This window comes from Astyanax mexicanus, chromosome 16 (assembly GCF_023375975.1).
Source record: "Astyanax mexicanus isolate ESR-SI-001 chromosome 16, AstMex3_surface, whole genome shotgun sequence".
Classification (NCBI taxonomy): domain Eukaryota; kingdom Metazoa; phylum Chordata; class Actinopteri; order Characiformes; family Acestrorhamphidae; genus Astyanax; species Astyanax mexicanus.
The window spans coordinates 36,307,747-36,333,452 of NC_064423.1; the positions used below are offsets into that span (position 1 = coordinate 36,307,747).

The following is a 25,706-nucleotide window of genomic DNA, read 5'->3' on the forward strand; positions in this document are numbered from 1 at the left end:
TTCCTTGATTTTACCAAATTAAAAACCCTCTGGAATATAACCAAGAGGAAAATGGATGATCACACGTCATCAAACCAAGCTAAACTGCTTGAATTTTTGCACCAGGAGTAAAGCAGCATAAAGTTATCCAAAAGCAGTGTGTAAGACTGGTGGAGGAGAACATGCCAAGATGCATAAAAACTGTGATTAAAAACCAGAGTAATTCCACCAAATATTGATTCCTGAACTCCTAAAACTTTATAAATACAAACTTGTTTTCTTTGCATTATTTGAGGTCTGAGAGCTCTGCATCTTTTTTTCGTTATTTCAGCCATTTCTCATTTTTTGCATGTGTGTGTGTGTGTGTATGTGTATGTGTGTGTGTTCCTGTGTGTGTGTGTGTGTGTATTCCTTTTTTCTTCCAAAAATAATATTTTTTAAAAAGTATATAAAATTAAATTAGATAGTAGTAGTTTTTTTTATATATATATATATTTGAACTGGATCAGTATTTTAATATAGAATCTAAAAGTGGTCTTTTTAACCAAGGAACTAAGACTTCCAAATCAAAGGAGAATCTAACTAACACAAATAATTCTGGTTAAACGATCTGAAAAAAAAAAAAACATCAATTCCAGCATACCACTTTCAGACCCTGCTCTCACTCATTCTGACCTGCTGGAGGTTCGAAGTAGCCCTCCTGCTCCTCCTCGATGGGCTCGGAGTCATTGTGTGCGGTGCGCTTGTGCATGGCCAGGGTGGAAATCTGCTTGTAGGTCTTCCCGCAGTGGTTGCAGCAGTAGGGTTTGCAGGGGGTGTGAACCACATGATGTTTATACAGACTGGAGTACTCCGTAAAGCGCTTCTCACAGCCGGGAACAGTGCACACGTATGGACGCTCTCCTGAGGACCAGAGGAAGGGATGGTTTATACTGTGGTGAGATCTAGCCCAAGTATAAGAATAAGCAATAACAGGAGAGTGAGAGCAGAGTACCAGTGTGGATCCGGATGTGGTTTTTGTAGTTTGTTGCACTAGCGAAGGCCCGGTCACAGCCCGGCTCTGGACAGTGATACGGCCGCTCCCCTGTGTGAGTGCGGACGTGCACTTTGCAGATGTTGGAGGTAGTGAAGGATCGCCCACATCCTTCATAAGGACACATGAACGGCTTCTCTCCTGAATGTAGAAACAGGTGGGATACAGCGGTAACTTCAGTTTAATTTTCAATATCAAGCAAGCTTTAAATTATACAAACATTATATGGACTTTTGGTAAAAAAAAAAAAAAAAGGTAATAAAGAAAAAAAAATCAATTTTGCAGTGTTTCCTCTAATGTTAGGAATGTTAGGACCAACACCAGCAGATGACATGTCTCTATAAAACCATCACTGATTGGTGGAAACTTCACACAAGACCTTAAGCAGTTTGGACTGTGTGACTCTCCACTCTTCCTCCAGACTCTGCTCCCTTGATTTACAAATGAAATTAAAAATTTACTGATGATCAGTGATGGTTTGGAGAGACATGTCATCTGCTGCTGTTGATCCACTGTGTTATATTATCAAGTCTAAAGTCAGTGCATTGTTTTCCCACAAAATCTTACAGCACTTCATGCTTCCCTCTACTGACAGCTTTTATAGAGATGCGGATTTCATTTTCCAGCAGGACTTGGCACACTGCCCACACTGCCAAAAATAGCAACATGGTCTTATATAATACTCTAATTTTCTAAAACACTGATTTATGGGTTTTCATTGTCTGTAAGGCATAATCATTAACAATAAAATAAATAAACACTGAAAATAGATCACCCTGTGTGTAAAACATCTATATAATATGAGTTTCATATTTTGATCCGAATTACTGAAATAAAGTAACTTTTCAATCATGTTCAACTATTTTGAGGTGCACCTGTATATATAAGTTTTTATTTCTTACCTACATAGGTAAATGAATACTGAAGTGATCCAGACTATAAAGGAATACATAAGGAATCATGTAGTAAGAAACCAAAATACCTGTGCAACAAAGGGGAACTCTTGCTCTTCCTTACCTGGGGCAGTGCTGATAACTGCCAGTTTCATCACAACATAATTCCAGAGTACAGTGTTCCACTGCCCCACAGCTCAATACTGGGTTTATGGCTGGCTTTATACCCCTCTAGCCCAGTGCAATGTCAGGATTTTAACTATCATGCAACCCTATTGCCAATACAGGTACCCTTATCTGCTCCAGAGAGATCTATTCTATTCTATTCTATTCTATTCTATTCTATTGGCAGTACGTCTCTACAGGGACCAGACAAGATCTGTGTGTGTGTGTGTGTGTGTGTGTGTGTGTGTGTGTGTGTGTGTGTGTGTGTGCATTTGCACATCTGTGTCAGCAATGGATGCATCTTATAGTAGCTAAATGAGCACAAACATTATAGCTTCTCATCAGTCTTACCTGTGTGGATTCTGGTGTGCTTTTGGAGATCTCCAGAGGTCTTGAATGATTTTTTGCAGTTCAATTCTTGGCAGCAGTACGGTTTTTCACCGGTGTGTGTTCTGATGTGGCTTTTTAAGCCATAACCTAAAATAACAAGTAGGGGTAAAGATCACAAGGCATCTTACTATACAATATCACAATACTGTGATTCTGTGATACTTGATACTTCACAGTATCTGTGTTACTAAAGAGGATAAAATACTGCCAAATAAGTAAATACCAGGAATTATGTATTTGCAAGGGCGTAGGAGCGGGTTTGATATTCGGGGGGACACATTTGCTAATCTAAATCGAAGCCCGCCTTATAGTGTCTTAGAACAACATTTGTGAAATTACTTTTTATCACAAATAAATCATTTTTTCTGTACTTCTGTTTACTATTAGTTACATCCAAGTAAATGTCATTATGGTTCAATCCTGCAATCCTAGTCTACAAGTCACAATGACTATCACAAACTATTTTATTAAGCTCACAGTGGGTTTGATCTGTGGGTTTTGATTTGTGTATTTTTAACCAGCTATCAGAAATAAGCTCTGTTACCTTTCTTTTAGAAAAATCGCCGTATATCCAGATATGTTTTAACGTTAGCTCGCTGCACCCCGCTGCTAAATAAAAAAAAAAACTTTAAAAATCCTCCCCACTCTCCTCCGCGCTCTGCAAAACCAGCGAGCTGATTGGCTGTTTCTCCTGAGAGCCGGAACTTTCTCCCTGAACCAGCTCTGTGATTGGCGCTAAGAGATTTCCCATTTACACAGCATTCTGTCTACTCATTAATAATACAGCTGAGTTGAGAGAAACGATTCGGTCCTGGCGTCGGCCCTTTTCTGCGGTATCATTTTTGGGGGGGACAAATCCACCTGTTTCTGATATTGGGTGGGACATGTCCTCCCCCGGTTCCTACACCAATGTGTATTTGAGTGCCTGTGTTTCTATAAAAATATTTATATTTGACACCACATTTCAAATATAGCTTTAAAAAAAGTGGGACTGGCAGCACAGTTTTGATAAAATATTATATACAATGAATACTTGAATATTATATACAATGAACACACACACACACTCAAAAGTTTGGACATATCTTAAATTCAAAATGTTGTGCATTGCAGATTAATACTAACCTCATCCAAACTAGGCAGAAATTGGAATTAATTAATAAATAAAAAATGCTAAACAAACCAGAATATGTTTATTATTTTAGATTCTTCAAAGTAGCATCTCTTGCTTAGATTAGACAGTTTTGAACATCTTGGCTGGATTTTCTTAGTCATCTTAATGAGTTAGAATCACCTGGAATTCAGGCTTTCAGTTAACAGCTGTGCTGAACTCGTCAAGAGATAATTACTTGAATTTCTTGCCTCTTAATGTGTTTGAGAGCATCAGTTGTAAAGTTGTGAAGAGGTAAAGTTAGTATACAGTGAATAGCTCTATTTGAGTAATGTTCTACTCCTTATTATAGCAAGGACTACTCAACAAGAACTTTGAAAGTATCCTCAAGTGCAGTCATAAAGACCAATAAAATGAAACTGATGAAACTGGCACTCATCAGGACGGAGTTTCCTCTGTTGAACAGGATATATTCATCAGAGTTACCAGCCTCAGAAACCACCAGTTAACCGCTTCAGATAAGAGCACCTAAATGCTTTTTCACAGAGTATTCTGGTAAATTACTACATAATTTCTTATGCTCAGTAATCTTTGTATTAATCATGTTCCCTGTGAAAGAAATCAGTCTGTACCTGTAGCAAACTTCTTTCCACAGCCTGGTTTATCACAGCAGTAAGGTTTGTCACCAGTGTGTATTCGTTCATGTACCTGACAGAAATAAAAGTACGGACAGTGATTAAATTGGGCATTCTAATTTAGATCTATTGACTGGAACTAAATATAAAGCTGTTTAATCCACACTGACTTTGAGGTGATGAGCTGTGGTGTAAAGTTTACCACATCCCTCATAACTGCACTGAAACGACTTCTCTCCAGACTGAACAGCACGCCGACTGCTGTGACCCGGGAGAAGAATCTTTAAAAAAAAGATATGGTGCAGTTATTCAAATATTCTACTCACATTACTTCAGCAGAATTTTGGGAGATTTCATCAGAAAACATTTTTTACCTGCATTTGTACCACACCTTCCTGGCCATTTGTGATGAACTCAGCATTTGTAAAAGGTTCTATTTCTTCTATCTGCAAACCAAGCACACAAATACACCATCATTTTACTTTATATTAATAAAAAGCGTACTGTTAAGGACATCATATAGTGAACTGTTTCTGAAATATCTATAATAGGGAGCGAATCTGATCGTAGCTTGAGTTTGTGGTTCTGAAATCTCCATGTTCGCAGTATCTCTTGCATCAGCAGCATTAGCAGCATTGTTAGGTTAAAAGCAAAAGCTGACATCCCAAAAAAAATATATTTTTAGAATGGAAGTATTTAGGCTTTACAGAGTGTGTTGCAGTATAATAATAACAATAATAATAATAATAATAATAATAATAATAATAATAATAAAAACAATAATTATTATTTATACAAGAGTTCCACTAAGAAAAAAAATTGCACAAAATATATATTTCATAAAATTCATAAAATTGGGTCCCCAGATCCTTTCAGTATTTTCTCAGATTGTTAAAAGTATTATATTTAGAATTTGTTTAACTGTCTTTACTTTTAATTGTGTGTACGCAGTTTATATGCATACAGTAAATATTCAGCACTTTATTTGTATAGTAGATTTTTGTTATTACATCACTTAATATTTGTTATACATTTTTTATCTTTTTTTATTTTGTTACACTAATTATTTTATACAAAGTAAGGGTCTTCGTAAGTAATCATTTACGAAATACACAAATGTTTATAAGTATATATGTTTTTTCATAGTTTTAAGTGAAACAGTTACATTTTAATGAAACAGTTACATTTACACTACATAAATATATGTTTTCTGCAGTAGTATATTTTCGAAAAAATAAAAACACTATATAAATGTTTTGTCAAATTGACAAGTATATTGTTATTGCAAAAATACCCTGAAACATTGTGAACATTGGCTATATTTGTCTCAAACATTGACGAAAAATGATGAAGCTGACTCAACATCATACTCATACTCCAAACAATTAGTTTAACACAGAGAAACCCCACCTGTTACCAGTGTGTTTGTGTTTTTATATTACCTTAGTGGTGAACTGTTCCAGCACGCTGATCGTTTCTGGGTCAATGGCTCCCTCCACATGCAAGTCAGACAGCCTGCCGTTCTGCTGGATGGACAGGACTGTGTTGGACTGTGGGATTTGAACAGCCTGCTGGATGTAGGCAGTGGATCCGTCCTCCAGCTGCACTGCCTGCAGAGCACTGGACTCATACGACTCTGAAAATAAGAAGATATTTCACAGGTTCTCACTAAATGTTTTAATTTAAGCAATAATGTTATTCGTTTTGTTTTGAAAAAGTCAGAATTAGAGATGGGACCGCTCTGATTCAATATAAGTACCGGGTCTGATACGCTCAATGACACTGTCATAGTTAACGTATTGGATATTGGACAGACACAGCTGATTTACATGCTGATCCTGGTTCCAGTTCCACATCTTACACCCACAGGAGCTCCAGCCTCACATAAAGGTGCACCAGGATGGTAGCCAGCTACCTAGCCTGCTCCATCTTCAGTCGAAACTGTGTAAACTAGTAACATTTAGCTGTTGGTTTGTTTGGAGATCATTTAGCCTGGATTTTAGTCAAACCGTGGATTGGAGATATGCTTGAATCATTCAGTAGAGCACCTGCACAGGTTTCAGGTGAAAGTAGCAGCAGGGGTTCATGATGTGAAGACCAGGCAGCAAATTTTGAACCATGCTTTCCAGAAACACACAGATCAGAAAATTCTGATACGGAACTGATGATGTTAGTGATAATATGAAAATTGTCGCTGTCCAATGAAAAACACTTACCTCCAAAACTTTACAGGACAGAGAAAAAAACCTTGTAAACTTTCAATGGAAGTCAATGTAAAAAGAGTTTATTTCAAGTCATTTTGAAAAGTTTTTATTGGTCTGTTCATCAAAAAATTTGGCACAGTGTAAGGGACAGCACTACCCACTGTGCCAATGCGCCACCCCACCCCTACTCCAAAAAGTCCTACTCTAATGGAAATACATCTCTACAGGGACTAGGCCAGCTGTGTGTGCATTTATTTGCACATATGTATCAGCAATGGGTGCAACATAAAATAGCTGAATGCAGCACTTATCAGGGGTTTGGTCCACACTGTAATATTTGAAATTACAGTGTATTAATAAAGAATAAAGAGGAGTGCACCAGACCTTTGGGAGTGTGCTGGATGTACGCAGTGGTCCCATCTTCTAGCTGAATGGCCTGACCGTCCTCCAGACTCAAGCTTTCACCTCCCATCCCATCAGAAATAGCTGTTCCCGACCATTCACTGGGCTCTTCTACAGGAAAAGACAGTTGAAGGATTAAAAAAATGCTTTATTTTATAAATCTGGAGAAATTAGAAAATAATATCTGTAAACAGACCTTTTGGTACAGCAATATGATGAACGAATGCAGTAGAGCCATCATCCAGCTGAATGATCTGCCCTTCCATGACACTGGCATCTAAGAAAAAAGAGCAAAAGAGGAGAATTTTATTAATTTTATATTTAATAATATTATTATATATTATACTAATATATCATTATTACAAACTCAAGCTCCCTATTATAGACATTACAGAAACAGTAAACTATATGGTGTACTAAACTAAAACATTTTATTCCCTATATACAGTCCCAGTCTAAAGTAAGGATTTTTTTTTATTGTAAACTGAAGACTATACTAAACAAACCAGAATATGTTTCATACTTTAGATTCTTCTAAGTAGCACATTTATCTTTGAGGACAGATCTGCACACAGTCTTGGTATTTTAATCTCAGTGTCTTTATGAGGGAGAGTCCCCTGGAATAGTTTTCTCAGCATCTTAAATGACTTCCTGGAGGTGCTGAACAATAGCTGCTGCTTTTCCTTTAAGCTGAGAAGCTCCTGCTCATCCCCAATCTCCACCGATTGTGGAGGACTGACCCTTTTTACTGTTTACTACATAATTCCATGTGTATTTTAATTGTTTTCATGTATTTAATATTAATCTACATTGTAGAAAATATACATTACATAAAGAAAAACACTGAATGAGAAGGTGTGTGCCAACTTTTGATACTTTTGGTACTGTAGTTCACAATTAAACACCCATAATGCATCACAAAATGTAGTGTACAGATGATATACACTAGATTTTCCAATGTAAACCATAATGCAATGCGGTGGTGTCAGACATCTTCAGAGTGGCAAAAACAAAGATTGGTCAATCTATAGTCAGTTCATTATATAGCAAATACTATAAAGTGAATTCTGAATGAGTAAACCATTCCAAACACAGCTTTGGTCTTCACCAGCTTGTTCAGGCTTTGTTTAACCAAAGAAAAGCTAAGTTAAAACTAAGAACAGCTGGCGAGCTAAAAGAGTACATAAGAGAGTGCTTAAAAATCTTAAAAAATTACTTTACTGCATGGTCTGCACAATTACAAAATCTCACCAGAGAGAACTCAAATTCCAAACCCTTACAGACTGCCACATTCAGATAATTATTATATAGATAACAGGAACAGAGACCCACCTTGAATATTATTCTGTATATATGCAGTTGAACCATCTGCGAGAGTCACAGCCTGCAGACTGACTGCATCAATGTTCTGATCACCATCTGCATTCGGACAAAGAAATCAATAATGACGCAACATTAAAGAATAGTCATTTAGTAAAGCTGCATCACGCAAACACAACATTACTGCAGGATAAATGTTCAATAGACTGACCTGAAATCCCAACACCTTCAGTTAGGCACAGCGTGACCTCCTGGGCATCACCTCCCGCATGCTGGAACTTTGTGCCAGCCTGCGCCAACAGCATGTTAACCCTAGAGGGTAAACAATCAGCAATAAGGTGCTGTAAGGTAATTATTTTTAATAAGAGCTGGACAATATGACGATATTTTATCAAGTTTCGTATCGTATTGAATTAAAATCATTGTTTAATACAATGCATTACAAAATATGTATTTTTTCCTATTTTCTTCTTTTTTTTTATATGATTAAAAAAAACTTGATGTGGGCTCAGCCTCAGTCACTCCCACTCTTGGTCTTGACTGGAGCTTGGCTCTAGCTTTGTTGAATACAAACACAACTAGCAAAGTCAGTGCAGAATAAAACAATAGCGCCCCTACAGATTTCTTTGTGTTATCTTTTTTGTCATACTGATATTTTTTTGATTATCAAACTAATTTTAATATTAGACACAGATAGGTATTAAATTATAATTTTATTTAATAAAGAAGAAAAAAACTATCCAAACCAATTTAGCCCTGTGTGAAAAGATAGATAGTAGAGGGTCTGTAAGAAGACAGGAGGGTAACTCTGTAAACTGGGGTAGAAAGCCCAGCGCAGTGCAAATTGAAAAGCGCTGCAAAAGCACAAAACACATCCATCAAAATTACAACACAGGCGCTGCAAAAAGAAAAACGCGCTGCAAATAGAAAAACGCGCTGCAAATAGAACCACAACACAACGGAAGTGAGTCACAACACAACGGAATTTTCCCGGGGGACCTTAAAAGATGCTGTACCAGCTGTATACAAAGGACAATAAGTGGCAAACAAGCTTCTGAAAAGTAAGTTATGTTTACTACCTGTGATTACCACGGTTGTGTGCATATTATTAAAAGTTCTGCTTCACAAAACGCCTTGTTTGCCACTTATTGTCCTTTGTACACATAGTGAAGTCCGAGACGTTACTGAAGACGCAGCTTAGCTGGTACAGTATCTATTAAGGTCCCCCGGGAAAATTCCGTTGTGTTGTGACTCACTTCCGTTGTGTTGTGGTTCTAGTTGCAGCGCGTTTTTCTAGTTGCAGCGCGTTTTTCTATTTGCTGCGCCTGTGTTGTAATTTTGATGGATGTGTTTTGTGCTTTTGCAGCGCTTTTCAATTTGCACTGCGTTGGGCTTTCTCGGCCACCGTAGTAGATAGTAGAGTAGTAGATAAGGAGACAGGGGGGTAATTCTGTACACTGGGGAGATAGTAGAGGTTCTGTAAGGAGGCAGGAGGTAACTCTGTACACTGGGGTAGATAGTAGAGTAGTAGATAAGGAGACAGGGGGGTAACTCTGTACATTGGGGTACATAATAGGGGGTCTGTATGGAGACAGGGGGGAACTGTACACTGGGGTGGGTAGTAGGGGGCTGTAAGGAGACAGGGGGTAACTGTACATTAGGGCAGATAGTAGAGGGTATGTAAGGAGAAAATGGGTTAACTCTGTACATTAGGGCAGATAGTAGAGGGTTAGATAAGGAGACAGGGGGTAACTCTGTACATTAGGGCAGATAGTAGAGGGTTAGATAAGGAGACAGGGGGAAATTCTGTAAATTGGGGTACATAATAGGGGTCTGTACGGAGACAGGGGGGAATCTGTACACTGGGGTAGATAGTAGAGGGTCTGTAAGGTGACAGGAGGTAACTCTGTACATTAGGGCAGATAGTAGAGGGTTTTATGGAGACAGGAGGGTAACTATGTACACTGGGGCAAATAGTAGAGGGTTAGATAAGGAGACAGGGGGTAAATTAGGCAAACAGCAGTATGTATGAAGCTCTGTCTGAGATGTTTTGTTATGAATACTCGCTGATTTAAAGGCTGTAGTTTAATATACTGACCTGTCTCCGTGTGCGCGGTCCTCTTGTTTAATCCAGATCAGCAGTGAATTCGGATTAAAGCTGTAAACTCTTCTATACTAAGTGAAATTAATCCGCTTTCAGCAGAAGTGTGTTTTGTAGGCTTCTTCTTTACGCGGGTCAACCAGCAGCACACAGCCCCACAGCGCCATCTGCAGGAACGGAGGAGCATTGCCCCACACAGCAAAACTACTAGTGCATCTGACTTTACAGACTGCTACGTTGTGCTGCTGTGCACATGCTCTACAATCCTTCATCCAGTTATCAAACCAATATTTATTTAGCTGCCATTTGTGAGTTAATGTGGGCTGCTTTTGCAAAGATCTAACCAGCTAAACTAACGCTAAATAAATTAGCTTAGCTTAAAGGCTTGCATTGCTCTCTGTACAATATATGTTAGGCATGGGTGAAAGTAGCCTTTGTGTTCGGTGTATGTATGTATGTGTGTGTGTGTATGTATGTGTGTGTGTGTGTGTGTGTGTGTGTGTGTGTGTGTGTGTGTGTGTGTGTGCCCAATAGCTTTATCTGTGCACTTCTAATAAGAGTTAGCTGGCTAACATTAGCTAAAACATTCCCCACTAAAATAAATTAACTTAGTTAACATTGGCTAACATTAGCTAAAACATTCTCCACTAAAATAGCGTAGTTAACATTAGCTAACCTAGCTAACGTTAGCTAAAACATTTCCCACTAAAAAAGTAATTAACATTAACTAACCTAGTGTTGTAGAAAAGAAATGAAAGGTGGGTTTACACCCACCCCTCATCCGGGGTACAACTCCCCTACGTGTTCGTTTGATAGAGAGTCGCAGACAGGTGGAGTGAAGTTGAAAGCAAACCAAGTATTTATTACAAAGTACTGAATATTCAGGAGAACCCACACATGAAAGACCGTCTAACAGCCGTCCCAGTATAAGTTCTGACCCCCTCTGATCTGACTCCATGTTTTATACCCCAAATGACGTGAAACCTGCTGATGAGGCGTTGCTAACGATTAGCTCATGTTAATATGCATAATTTCACGTGTTAGTACTCAAGTTTCACGTGTCTGACCGGACCACTAGTGTCTGACCTTGACTGTGTTCTTCCAGAATGGAACAACGTGGCACTATCTGTGTGAGTGTGCATCACCCCCCGCTTTGAAGCAGCGGTTTTTAGGGAGGCACTCACTCACCAAAAGGCCGCTTTGATCTAAGAGCCTCTTCTGTAGCAATTTAGCCCCGTACCGAGCGTACCAGTCGAAATCACACAGAGTGTACCAGCCGATGATTGATGGCCGTTAGTTAGGGTCATGCAGTGAACGAAATGCTTCAAGCATGAGCTACGCAAGTCACACAATAGATTTCATATGTTATATGTTAATGTGTTAGTAACGCGTGGTTAGTCCGCCATACAATAAATCCTATGTGTTAGTAAATGCCTTATGTATCATGTGGGTTAATTTGTCATAATAAAGTCTGTGTTAGTCACATGCCTGATCAAACAATGTTTTACTATATATGTAAAGAATATATTGTGATTATTGGTTAATCTTCTATATAAATGCGTGTAAAATACACTGTGAGTAATAAAAATGATCAAATACAATGTGAGTATTGGTTAATGCATATAAAATACAAGGTTTCACACAATGATTATGTAATTATAGATACTAAGTTAAGTAATCATAACTGAAAGATATTTGTCAATACACCCAAGGTATAATAAACAGTTACTCTTCACTAGCTAACGTTAGCTAAAACATTCCTCACCAAAATAAATTATCTTAGTTAACATTGGCTAACGTTAGCTAAAAGATTCTCCACTAAAATAGCGTAGTTAACATTAGCTAATCTAGCTAATGTTAGCTTAAACATTTCCCATCAAAATAAAGTAATTTAGTTAACATTAGCTAACCAAGCTAACATTAGCTAAAACATTCCCCACTAAAATAAAGTAACTTAGTTAACATTAGTTAACCTAGTTAACATTTGCTAACCTAGCTAACATTAGCTAAAACATTCCCCATCAAAATAAAGTGGTTAACATTAGCTAACCTAGCTAATGTTAGCTAAAACATTTCCCATCAAAATAAAGTAACTTAGCTAACATTAGCTAACCTAGCTAATGTTAGCCAAAACATTCCCCACGAAAATAGCGTAGTTAACATTAGCTAACCTAGCTAACGTTAGCCAAAACATTCTCCACTAAAACAGCGTAGTTTACATTAGCTAACCTAGCTAATGTTAGCTAACACATTCCCCACTAAAATAGCGTAACGTTACTTTACTTTATTTCAGTGGGAAATGTTTTAGCTAACGTTAGCTAGGTTAGTTAACGTTTGCTAAAACATTCCCCACTAAAATAACGTTAGCTAAATTTTTTTCCCATTAGCTAACATTAGCTAACCTAGCTAACATTGGCTATTTTTCCCCCACTAAAATAGTGTAGTTAACATTAGCTAATCTAGCTAGCTAACAATATTATTTTACTGTGGAAGATATGCCAGTTTAAACTATTGCTTGCTATCTACCATTATCTGGTGCTCACCACGTAGTATGTGGTGCTCACCACTTAGTATGTGGTGCTCACCACTTACTATCTGGTGCAAACCACTTAGTATATGGTGCTCACTACTTACTATCTGGTGCTCACCACAAAAAATTGAAATAAAATTATTAAAAAAAAATGTAATGTAAAAATCATATAAGAACATCCAGAAAGCTTGACACAGTTGAACATTCTAAGAATGTTAACTGTAACATTCAGAAAACATACTATTACCTAAAATTTGTTTGCTGGATAGTGTTTATTACATTATTAATATGATAAATATAATAATAATGAACAGAAAGAGACTTACTCAGAATACATTATAGAAACTGTAAAAGGCACAGTAAACAGCTGCAAAAAAGCTGATCTTCAGCTTTGCTTTATGTGCATTAACTCATAAAAATTGTCCTGCATTGAGATACCACACTCAGCTGTTAAAAGCATTGTAGGACAGCAGCTGATCATTAGATAGACGTCTGCTGGCTGACGTCACACCTGCTTTATAAAGAGGACAGCCTGCTGGACTGGCTGAGTAGAGTTCAGGTGAAAAGATGAAGATGAAGATGATGGAGGCCACTCTGCTGATGGTGTTGGTGGTCTTCATGGTCGCTGCAGTGGACGGTGAAGTGGGTGCAGATGCTCTGGTCTGTCCTGGAAAGCAGCAGCAGGGCTTTCAGGGCTCCTGTTTTGAGTTTGTATCTCTGCAGCTCAGCTTCCTCAGTGCTCAGGGCTGGTGCGAGAGCACTGGTGGGCACCTGGCCTTCATCCAGAACAGTGAGACTCAGCAGTTTCTACAGAAACATCTGCAGCCACAGCTGGACTGGTGGCTGGGACTGGCTCCCACATCCTTCAGCCTTGGTCAGGATGCTGCTGTGGGTAAGCATAGAGGAAAATTCTCTTTTTTTTTGCTAAAATATTGATCTTAGATTTATTAGGATAATTATTTGTCATTCTCACTTATAGGTTTCATTTAGAGATTGACCTTGTCACAGATGTTTCTTTTAAATCTGCACGGGAGAAATAGCATTAGACGCAAATGAGACATAAGATGATTCTGAGGTTAAATGATTTAAAAGTGAGAATCTCTAATCACTGAGCCACCACTGCCCTAAAGCTAGCTTTATCATACAGAAGTTTTGTAACCCTAAACAAATTTTATTAAATCAACAACCGAATGCCCCCCCCCCCCCGCCAAAAAAAAACCAAAACAAAAAAAAACTTGCACACACACCAAAGGATAACGAAACTTTACTTTTATATTAATTAATTTTACTTGTTTTTTATTAAATTTAGAGTATTCAGAGGTGAAAGGAGTTTTATCTTTTTTTCTTTTTGGAAGGCCCTGCCTCTGCTTTCCTTTTTTTTTTGGCGGGGGGGGGGGGGGGGGTTACAATATAAAAAAAAAAATGGTACAACATCAAAAAACATTTCATATCATATTACAATAATTATTAATATTGCCTCTGCCATGATCTGCTTTCTCTCACTCACTGAACAAATCCCGTCCGGGAGGGGGGAAAAACACTGCCCGCCCACACTAAAAACTGATTGGCTGTCTCACAAACTCTTTGCAGAGAACAGGCCAATCAGAACCCTCTCTGTTTTCTCTCTCTCCTTCCCACACGCGATTAGAGAAAAAAAAGTCTGTTGCCTGTGTGCAGTGCACTCTTGGGGCACTCGTTCTGAATTCGGGGAGATTATATGTGACTCGCGGGCATCAGGAAGCCACTACCGAAATGCGGGAGACTCCCGCAGCTTCAGGGAGACTTGGTTTGTCTGCGAATGGCTTCAACAGAAGAAAATACGCCTTCTGGAGAGTCCTGACCTCAACCCAATTGAGATGCTGTGACATTATGACCTTAAGAGAGAGATTCACACCAGATATCCCAGTTTTGTGAAGAGGAATGCTCCAAAAATCCTCCTGCCGTTCACATTCTTTTTCTCCCCTCACTGTTAATATTAAGATGTTGTGGTCAATAAATCCATGCAAACATGTAATTATTTGTGTGGTATTAGTTTAAGCAGACTGTGTTTGTGTATTGTTGTGACTTAGATGAAGATCAGACCACATTTAAGACTTAATACATTTATGCAGAAATCCAAGTAATCTCAAAGGGTTCACATACTTTTTCTTGCAACTGTAGTTTTTTTTTTTACCTTCTGTACAGATACCCTGTCCTGGCTGGATGGTACTGATGTGATTTACTCTAACTGGGTTGGTGAGGTTGCTCCAGGCGCTGGCTGTGGCTACATCTCAAAACACTCTGGATTTCAGTGGGAAACAAGCAGGAACTGCAGTCAGGAATTCTACTTTATCTGCCAGTTTGGTTTGTACTACTTTAACTGTTTATTATAGAATTGAATGTCATTATATTGCAGAAAACTTATTTAACTGCTTAATTACTCAATGCTGGGGGGCTATATTTAAAAGAATACTGTCAAAAGTGATCCAGACTATGAAGGAAAACATGAGGAATCATGTTGGAAAAGTGTTAAACAAACCAAAAACACTCTGTGAAGAAGCATTTAGGTGTGCTTTATCTGGGTGCTGGTAACTCTGGTGAACTTATCCTGTACAACAGAGCAAACTCTTGCTCTTCCTTTTCTGGGGCAGACCTGATGAGTGCCAGTTTCATCATTATAACCTTTTTGACGGTCTTTGCGTTGACTACACTTGAGGATACTTTCAAAGTTACTGATTTTTTTTTTCAGATTGACTGATCATGTCTCTTAAAGATTTTTTTTCTTTACTTAGTTGAAAAGTTCTTGCCATAATAGGTATTAGAACATTACTCAAATAGAGTTATTTACTGTATACCAACTCTACCTCTTCACAACTTTACAACTGATGCTCTCAAACTAGCATTAAGAGGCAAGAAATTCAAGTAACTAACTCTTGATGAGTTCAGCACAGCTGTTAACTGAAAGCCTGAATTCCAGGTGACTCTACCTCATAAAGCTGACTGAGAAAATCTAGCAGAGATGTCCAAAACTGTCATCTAAGCAATAGATGCTACTTTAAGAATTTTAAGAACCTAAAATATAAAACACATTCTGTTTTATTTTGCACTTTAATATTTACTAAATAATTTCATGTTTTTTCTTCTTAGTTTGGATGACTTTCGTTTTAATCTACAATGCTGCATTTTTTTAAATAATGAAAAAATTAGTAATCAAAGTTACTTATCATTGTGATTATTTGAACAAGCCACAGTATGACTGATTAAATTTTGACATGTTTGCCAATACCATAATATAAAAAAATAGATGCTTCTCTATCAAACATATTCTGTTTTGTTTAATACTTTTTTGTTTGCTAGATAATTCCATATGTTTTTCTTCATAGCTTGGACAACTTTAGTATAAAAATTCTCTGAAAAAACACTGAAGTAATTTGTGACAGATGTACATTTGTACATTTGTGTCAGCAATAGGTGCAACTTTTAGCTGTACAGCTGAAAGCACTTATTAGAAGGGGGTGTTCACAAGCATTTGGACATATGGATATACTGTATAATGTACACGCTGTGCAGAAAGTTAATATAAATGTATTTCTCGCCTTTATTTCAGAGTCGGGTCACGCTCTAGCCTGTCCGACCCACAGTGCCATGCTGCAGTGTGGACCGGGTCAGCTGATTGAGGTGGACGACAGTTTCTACGGCAGGAAGACGCAACATTACTGCAGAATCAGACACTCCCAGACCCAAACACCACTACTGCCATCGCAGCAGTGCAGCTGGGTGGATGTTCAGGATTTAGTATCAGGTATAGAAAGCTGGAAAAAAGCACTATTGTTCTAAACATCGACTGATCCCTTTGTATTATCTTTATTTATCTTTATTGCGATGTATTAAATTCCAACAATTATATTGAGAACACACAAAGCTGAAGGGCATTAATGCTATGAACATATAAAAGCTATACAAGTTCATGCAATTTGACAATCAATACAGATGGCAAAACCACAAAATATCCTGTGGCACTGTGGAAAATTGGTCTATTGCAGATAAAAATCAGTTAAATATTTACCTGCCTTTAGACAATGCTATTATTTGAGCGACCTTGGATTAATGCAGTGTATTATTTAGTATCTATTGTTTGTATAGTGATATAATCCCTTGTCTAAAAGATCTTTTCGTATTTGATGGATCAGTGACTCTATTTGATATCTCTTCCTAATGGCTTTTAATAAAAGCCCATTTTCATATTCATATTCATTTCACAGTGTTCTGCAGTGGGCGCCAAGTTTGTGAAGTGGCTGCTGATGTAATGTCCTTTGAAGAGCCCTGCCCGGAACTGGGGAGCTACCTGTCCATAAAATACCACTGCAAAGACGGTTAGACATCCATCTATCTTATATTTCATGTGGACAAAAGTGTTGGGACATTTGCTAATTCATCAAAATCAAATCATATTTACAGCCCTGGAAAAAATTAAGAGACCACTTCAGTTTCTGAATCAGTTTCTCTGATTTTGCTATTTATAGGTGTATGTTTGAGTAAAATAAACACTGTTGTTTTATTCTATAAACTACAGACAACATTTCTCCCAAATTCTAAATAAAAATGTTGTAATTTAGAGCATTTATTTGCAGAAAATGAGAAACGGCTTAAATAACAAAAAAGATGCAGAGCTTTCAGACCTCAAATAATGCAAAGAAAACAAGTTCATATTCATAAAGTTTTCAATATCAATATTTGGTGGAACAATCCTGTTTTTAATCACAGTTTTTATGCATCTTGGCATCATGTTCTCCTCCACCAGTCTTACGCACTGCTTTTGGATAACTTTATGCCACTCCTGGTGCAAAAAATCAAGCAGTTCAGTTTGGTGGTTTGATGGCTTGTGATCATCCATCTTCCTCTTGATTATATTCCAGAGGTTTTCAATTCAGTAAAATCAAAGAAAAACATCATGATATTTAAGTGTTCTCTTATTTTTTTCCAGAGCTGTATATGTTTATTAAAAAGGAGACTTAATTTTCAAATATCTTCTCTTGATTTGTTGATTCCTTTGTAATACAGAACCTCAAATTTCAGCAACAGAAACCAAAGCTTCCTTCACTAAGGTATTTTAATGTAAATAAATATACTTTAAAATACTGTACATATACTGACATGCCACACGTCCTGTCCCATGACTTTTACCATGTTCCATGGAAGATAATGTGCGCTGCACTGACCTGTGGGATATGTGTGTATAGAATTTCCTGCATTAAATGTGGATGTGATTTCTGCCAGACTCGCTTTTTCACACACATACATTTAGACAGAAACCGCCAGTCATTATCATTACCACCCACCCCATTCATCTGCACCCACTATCAGACCCCACTAATCTATAATAATTCAAGTAGCCTTACTAACAAGATAACACCTCACAACTTAAACAGGTCTGGGCATACCAAAGCTGTCCCTGGGATAACACCTAACAATCAATTTTCTTACTGCTGTTTTATGACTTTTGGCATGTCAGCATATAATTATGCATTTGAAACAGAAAATACATTGTTTTCCAACCAATAAACAAAAACCCTTTTGTTTTCCATTTGGAAAGTTCAAAAGATCATCAGAAGAAGGAGAAGAAGAGGACAACTCTAACAGTGGCCAATCTAATGGGAATAATGGGAATAACTCCAATAATGGGAATAACTCAAATAATGGCCAGTCTAATGGGAATAACTCCAATAATGGGAATAACTCTAATAATGGTAATAACTCCAATAATGGGAATAACTCCAATAATGGAAATAACTCTAATAATGGCCAGTCTAATGGGAATAACTCCAACAGTGGGAATAACTCCAACAGTGGAAATAACTCTAATAATGGTAATAACTCCAATAATGGAAATAACTCCAATAATGGGAATAACTCTAATAATGGCCAGTCTAATGGGAATAACTCCAATAATGGGAATAACTCTAATAATGGTAATAACTCCAATAATGGGAATAACTCCAATAATGGAAATAACTCTAATAATGGCCAGTCTAATGGGAATAACTCCAACAGTGGGAATAACTCCAACAGTGGAAATAACTCTAATAATGGTAATAACTCCAATAATGGAAATAACTCAAATAATGGGAATAACTCTAATAATGGCCAGTCTAATGGGAACAATGGGAATAACTCCAACAGTGGGAATAACTCCAACAATGGGAATAACTCTAATAATGGTCAATCTAATGGGAATAACTCCAATAATGGGAATAACACCAATGATGGCCAGTCTAGTGCGAATAACTCCAATAATGGGAATAACTCTAATAATGGCCAGTCTAATGGGAATAACTCCAATAATGGGAATAACTCTAATAATGGCCAGTCTAATGGGAATAACTCCAATAATGGGAATAATTCCAATAATGGGCAGTCTAATGGGAATAACTCAAACAATGGCCAGTCTAATGGGAATAATGGAAATAACTCCAATAATGGGAATAACTCTAATAATGGGCAGTCTAATGGGAATAACTCGAACAATGGCCAATCCAATGGGAATTACTCTTCAAATAATGACAGTGGATCAGCAAGCACATGCATTACTGTCACTACAAACAATACAATTCAAATAAAAATCAGGTAAGATAATAATTTATTTTTCATTTATTATCATTTCAATCCAATCCAAACTTTTTTCAGATTAACAAAAAGTATATACTCTCCTTCTTCTCTTTTGTCTCTTATTTTAGGAGCATCATCATTATTGTGCAAATATTTTATTACCAAACTAGATAGAAACTAGCCTTAGCAACATACAACAAGACCCACTTATTTTACAAACCATTCCTAAACAGTAGAGTAAACTGGTGAAAAATATTAGGAAAAGTGTTCTATATTAGATAATTTTCTTAATTAGATATAATGAACCCTTACTCTGCCTTCTTGGCTGCAGTTCTACCATACTTTACTTCAGTGTGTGTTGTCGTATGTTGTGGGTGAGGATAATCTGCTGATTGAATGCTGGTAAATTTTTATTCTGATGGACAGCAGGTCTCCAACAAAACTTTAAGCAGATTGGCCATGGTCTCTCTGGGTGGAAAGATGGTGCTCTCTTTCTCCCCACATTACTCTTAGTGTGATAATGGCCGGCACAGGTGTCTGTTGGTTGATATATCAGAGCTAGGGATCCCACACTTTCCTCCGGGCATGTCAGCCACCTTGTTGCCTTGGTGATGGTCCATTGGTGTCTTTTAGGAAAGAGATATGTCCATTGCAATTGTTATTCCTGTAATGTACTGTACATATTATAGTATATTATGTATATAGTATAGTATATTATTCCAGCCCTGTTTTGTCCAGGTGTTGTTTAAGTGTGTGTATTTTATTATTTTCCTGTTCCTCATTAATGTTCTATCGCTTTCTTTCAGCTGTTCAAACTGTGATCCGGTTAATGCAGATAATGGTGTTTCTCTACAAGTAGAATGTGCAGGCTGTCAGACCATACTGTGGTATTTTGAAGACACTGATTCTGTAAGTCATAACTGAACTTCCAATTCTAAAAACTATTCTGTAGGTTTATAATTTTAAATTACAGTATTATAATGTACAGTAACAGTCAAATGTTTAGACACACCTTAAATTGTAGATTAAAACTAAAGTCATCCAACCTATGAAGAAAAACATATGGTAAACAAATAAAGTGTTAAACATGTATTTAAGATTCTTCAAAGTAGCACATCTTGCCTAGATTAGACAATTTTGCACATCTTGGCTGGATTTTCTCAGTCATCTTTATGAGGTAGAGTCACCTGGAATCCAGGCTTTCAGTTAACAGCTGTGCTGAACTCATCAAGAGTTAATTACTTGAATTTCTTGTCTCTTAATGTGTTTGAGAGCATCAGTTGTAAAGTAGTGAAGAGGTAGAGTTACAGGTATACAGTGAATAGTGAATATTTAAGGAATGTTCTAATCCAGATTATGAGAAGCAAGAACTACTAAACTACTCAACCAAGTAAAGAAAAAAAATACTTAAAGAAATGACAATCAGTCAATCTGAAACTTTTCAAGAACTTTGAAAGTTGCAAGTCGCAGCAAGTGCAGTCGCAGCAAAGACCATCAAAAACTTTATAATGATGGAACTGGCTCTCATCAGGAAGGCTGCAGGAAAGGAGGAGCAAGAGTTTCCTCTGTTATACCTCATACCTTTATTAGAGTTAACAGCCTCAGAAAGTGCAGGTTAACAGCTCCCCAGATAAGAGCACCTAAATGCTTCTTCACAGAGTATTTTGGTTTGTTTAACACTTTTAAGTTACTCCATGAGTCCTTATGTGTTCCTTTATAGTCTGGATCACTCCAGTACTAATTTACAGTGTCTGAAAGAATAAACATTGAATGTGAAGTTGTGTCCAAACTTTTGACTGGTACTATGTTTTTAAACTGCAATGCATATATATATATATATATATATATATATATATATATATATATATATATATATATATATATATATATATATGCAAAAGCCCCTTAACTGATTGAAATTAAATCAAATTGAATCAGATTGATAAAAGCTCACTTTTTATCCATTTCAAAACAATCAAATTGATGGTTTTAAAATTATCTTCTGATTTACACACTGTTGTTTTAATCTTCTATATTATATTTATATTTTAAGGCCCTTTCACAGTCATGCAACAAGGAAAATGGACAGATGCTGCTGAAACAACAGGCTTCAAATGTCAACATATTTGCTGTGCCAAGCACAATTCTGAAAGCTGCAACACAGGATATCAGAGTTGTAGTATATGGTACAGACATTTTTTTCTGTTTTTTTCCATTTCTGAAATACTGTTGAAAAATGTAGAGAGCAGAAGTCTTTGAAAGGTCCAGTGGAATAAGATGCTAAGACCACTATGATCTAAGGATCACTGGTTCAAGTCCCAAGTTATGCTGCTTCTCCATCAGCAGCCGAAGTCTGAGAGAGTACAATTGGCCATGCTCTCCCTGGGTGGGTAGGTGGTCAGCACAGGCGTCTGTTAACTGATGTTTCAGAGCTGGGGATCTGGCACTTTCCTCCGAGTGCACTGATTGGCTACCTAGAGATGCTGCATTGGCTGCAGTTGGAAAAGAGTTGGAAAAAATGAAGAGACCACTTCAGTTTCTGAATCAGTTTCTGAATAGTTTTTTGCTATTTATAGGTATATGTTTAAATAAAATGAACATTGTTGTTTTATTCTATAAACTACAGACAACATTTCTCCCAAATTCCAAATAAAAATATTGCCATTTAGAGCATTTATTTGCAGAAAAATGAGAAATGGCTGAAATAACAAAAAAGATGCAAAGCTTTCAGACCTCAAACAATGCAATAAAAATATATGAGTGTTTAGAAAGTAATATTTGGAGGAATAACCCTAGATTTTAATCACAGTTTTATTATTGCATCTTGGCATGTTCCCCTCCACCAGTCTTACACACTGCTTTTGGATAACATTATGCCACTCCTGGTGCAAAAATTCAAGCAGTTCAGTTTGGTTTGATGGCTTGTGGTCATCCATCTTCCTCTTGATTATATTCTAGAGGTTTTCAATTTGGTAAAATCAAAGGAACCCATATTTTTAAGTGGTCTTTTATTTTTTTCCAGAGCTGTATGTATCAGAGGAGACATATGCTTGTCCATAGTGTTAGGAGCATTGCATTGTGTTAGGAGGTGGGGGGGGGGGGGGGGTCTATTGACCAGTTGGGTTATTGACTATCTTTCACTTGATTTGCTTTTTTACAGACATTAAAAATTAGAGAATAATAAAAAGATATATATATGTCTTCATCCCACAGGATCAAAAGATGGCCAGTCTGGTTATGACACCTTCATCATTCCATTATCGGAAGCCCAGAGTCCACTCACCTGCTCCATCAACCCACCTGTGGGTGATATCCTCTCTCCTTTCAACATATCGTGCTCCACAGTGAATCAGTTCTGCTGTCCAGACTGCTGCACCTTCTGCCTGACCACGCTGGATGGTGAGAGTGGGCACCTTTACAGCATCACAGAAGTTTATGAACTAGAAAAAGGCATTTCCTGAAAGAAACACTGCTATGGTGTTGCTAGGTGATTGCTAGCTTTGCTAGCTGGTAGCTATGGTGTTGCTAGATGGATACTGTGGGGTTGCTACACTCTCCTAAAAGTACTTCTAAAAAGTATTTTGAGTGACATCTCATTCTTAGTCACTAGGGTTTAAATAGGGCTGAAGCATCAAAAGCCCTCCTGAAAAAACTCCTGAAAAACAACCCTACACCATAATCCCCCCCTCTACCAAACTTTACATTATGGCATAGATAGCAATATGCCAGGTAATCTTAAGACCATGCCCATCTGTGTAGATATATTCACGAGCGTCATTGCTATTTAAATGATGCATGCGTGAAAATAGACTGTTGGCGGAGTGCAAGATAGCAATGAGAACCAAAATGTGCCTTTAAAGGCTGTGAAATAGGGTCCTATATCTGTAATATTGACATTTGTGTTGCAAACATATAAATACATTTTTAATTTTCATTACACTAGTTAAGCCTAGCACTAAGATTATTCAAATATGTTTTCTTTACCAAAAAATTGGTGGCATTTCTTAAAAAAACCCATACCCATAGGTACATTAAGTGATCAGGAGTAAACAGACACACACACACACAATTACACAATGTGTAATATTAGTTTGAATTTCTTGTCTCTTAATGTGTTTGAGAGCATCAGTTGTAAAGTTGTGAAGAGGTAGAGTTACAGGTATACAGTGAATAGTGAATATTTGAGTAATGTTCTAATCCAGATTATGGCAAGAACTACTCAACTAAGTATAGAAAAAAAAATGTCTAAAAGTTCTTGGTATGCTGAAGCATTAAGAGTTCTTGTCATTGGAACTAAGGGTCCGAGCCAAACTCCTGAGAAACAACCCCATGACATAATATAATAATCCCCCCTCTACCAAACTTTACATTTTGGACAGTGCAGTCAAAGAAAGTACCGTTCTATTGGCGACTGACAAACCCAGACTCATTCATCTGATTGCCAGAAAAGCGGGATTTGTTACTCTAGAAAAAAATACTTTAGTCCATAAGAAACATTTCAAAGATTTGAGTGACTCATTCTTTGTCCATAGGGTTTAATATAATAAAGGAAATCGTCTACAATCTTATCTTTTCATTGGAACCAAGGAACCAAGCCCAACTCATACAATACAGCCCCACACCATTATCCCCCCTCTACCAAACTTTACATTCTGTACAAAGCAATAAAAAAAGTACAATTCTCTTGGCAACAGACAAACCCAGCCTCATCTGTTTTACACCTCTGCATCAAACCATTTGCATTGAGTTTGATAATGTAAGTCTTAAAAGCAGCAGCTTTACATTGGTTTTATACACCTGTGGCCATGATAGTGATTAGAACACCTGAATCCAGTGCTTTAGATGGGTGAGTGAGAAACAACTCAGACTTTAGTGTTGCCAATTGGTTATGGTATAGCTGTTGGTGGATAAGATGTTGCTAGGTGATGAATTTTCCCCTGTTCTGTAGGTGGTAAACTCTATTGTGGCAGTGAGGTGGGCATGAGGTCGCTCTTCCTTCCCCTGGGGAATAAAAGCAGTAATCACAGTGTCGGGCTGAGAGTCATCGTTAAGAATGCGAACGGTCGCACAACCAACACAACACTGTCTACACAGGTTAGTAATAAACCATACAGGTATTAGTATTAATATGATTTACAGCTTATGTTTAAATGTTTGTGGACATCCCTTCTAACGAATGCATGCACACACACTGGTTGGTGAACTTTTTGACACTGGTGTTTAAGAACTCCAGCAGCACTTCTGTGAATGATTCACTCATACTCAAAAGTTTGAAAATTATGACATTTATTACTTTGTAGGTAGAAGTATAGATACTAGGCTTTATAATTCTTCTGTAGAAGTTGAAGCATCAACTCAAGCTTTTTACTCTTTAAGTAAAAGTGTGTTATGTAAAAGTACTGTTTTCAAAACTACTAAACTAAAACTTGGGATGCACTAGGCTTCCTTGTTTTAGCTGCATATATGCCCATTGAAAATGAATGTATTTTAGTACAATGCAAATACACCTAAGAGACCACTTGATTTTTTTTGTTTCTAAATCAGTTTTTTCAGATTTTTCTATTCATAGGCACAGTATATGTTTGAGTAACGTAAACATTGGTGTTTTATTCTTTAAACTACGGACAACATATTGCCCAAATTCCAAATAAAAATATTTTCATTTAGAGCATTTATTTGCATAAAATTACTGAAATGAGAAATGGCTGAAATAACAAAAACGATGCAAAGCTTTCAGACCATAAATAATGCAAAGAAAACAAGTTGATAATCATAAAGTTTTAAGAGTATAGAAATCAATATTTGGTGGAATGACCCTGGTTTTAATTACATTTTTCATGCATCTTGGCATGTTCTCTTCCACCAGTCTTACACACTGCTTTTGGATAACTTTATGCCTTTACTCCTATTGCAAAAATTCTAGCAGTTCAGCTTGGTTTGATGGCTTGTGATCACCCATCTTCCTCTTGATTATATTCCAGAGGTTTTCAATTAGGTAAAATCAAGGAAAAAAATAATTTTTGTGATCTTTTGTGATCATCTTTATACTAGGCTACATACGTCTGCTATGTTCTTGTTTCAGTGTACACAGCATGTGTGCTCACATTGTACATTTCCTTAACAGGTTAGAGATGCCGGCTCTAATTCCACCATCCAGGATTTACGGACTCTTGTGTCTCAGTACGTGACTCAGCTGAATGGTTCGTCCTCAGCCTCAGTGTTGGCTCAGATGTTTCTGTCTGTTTCCACTAATCTGAACAAAGATCTGAGCAACAAAGAAGAGAAGAAAAAGGTACGATTACTAGCTATAGAATCATTTTATATAAGATTTTTTCAGATAACTGAGAGCTTCCAATCA

General features: G+C 37.2%; 2 protein-coding genes across 4 annotated transcripts in view; one reads left to right on the plus strand and one right to left on the minus strand.

Annotated features, from left to right (window-relative positions):
* The window catches only part of znf143a (zinc finger protein 143a), a 33,033-nt gene extending 22,603 nt beyond the window's left edge, over positions 1-10,430 (minus strand). The window contains exons 1-12 of one of the 3 annotated variants that reach the window (XM_049465687.1): positions 10,231-10,430; positions 8,344-8,444; positions 8,145-8,231; positions 7,009-7,089; positions 6,795-6,923; positions 5,649-5,842; positions 4,581-4,652; positions 4,377-4,487; positions 4,204-4,279; positions 2,422-2,547; positions 974-1,153; positions 655-882 (exon numbers count right to left, since the gene is read on the minus strand). In XM_049465687.1, the coding sequence (XP_049321644.1) occupies positions 655-882; positions 974-1,153; positions 2,422-2,547; positions 4,204-4,279; positions 4,377-4,487; positions 4,581-4,652; positions 5,649-5,842; positions 6,795-6,923; positions 7,009-7,089; positions 8,145-8,231; positions 8,344-8,437 (1,378 nt within the window). In that variant the 5' untranslated portion in view covers positions 8,438-8,444; positions 10,231-10,430. The remainder of the gene's footprint in view (positions 1-654; positions 883-973; positions 1,154-2,421; positions 2,548-4,203; positions 4,280-4,376; positions 4,488-4,580; positions 4,653-5,648; positions 5,843-6,794; positions 6,924-7,008; positions 7,090-8,144; positions 8,232-8,343; positions 8,445-10,230) is intronic. The other 2 variants (XM_049465686.1, XM_049465685.1) reach the window with 2 other exon arrangements.
* Positions 10,431-12,745: 2,315 nt separating this feature from the next.
* The window catches only part of pkd1l2b (polycystic kidney disease 1 like 2b), a 41,871-nt gene continuing 28,910 nt past the window's right edge, over positions 12,746-25,706 (plus strand). The window contains exons 1-11 of the mRNA XM_049465791.1: positions 12,746-13,655; positions 14,948-15,106; positions 16,350-16,544; positions 17,005-17,115; positions 17,804-17,847; positions 18,336-19,366; positions 20,155-20,257; positions 21,402-21,534; positions 22,562-22,747; positions 24,297-24,442; positions 25,473-25,640. Coding sequence (XP_049321748.1) covers positions 13,331-13,655; positions 14,948-15,106; positions 16,350-16,544; positions 17,005-17,115; positions 17,804-17,847; positions 18,336-19,366; positions 20,155-20,257; positions 21,402-21,534; positions 22,562-22,747; positions 24,297-24,442; positions 25,473-25,640 — 2,601 coding nt within the window. The 5' untranslated portion in view covers positions 12,746-13,330. The remainder of the gene's footprint in view (positions 13,656-14,947; positions 15,107-16,349; positions 16,545-17,004; positions 17,116-17,803; positions 17,848-18,335; positions 19,367-20,154; positions 20,258-21,401; positions 21,535-22,561; positions 22,748-24,296; positions 24,443-25,472; positions 25,641-25,706) is intronic.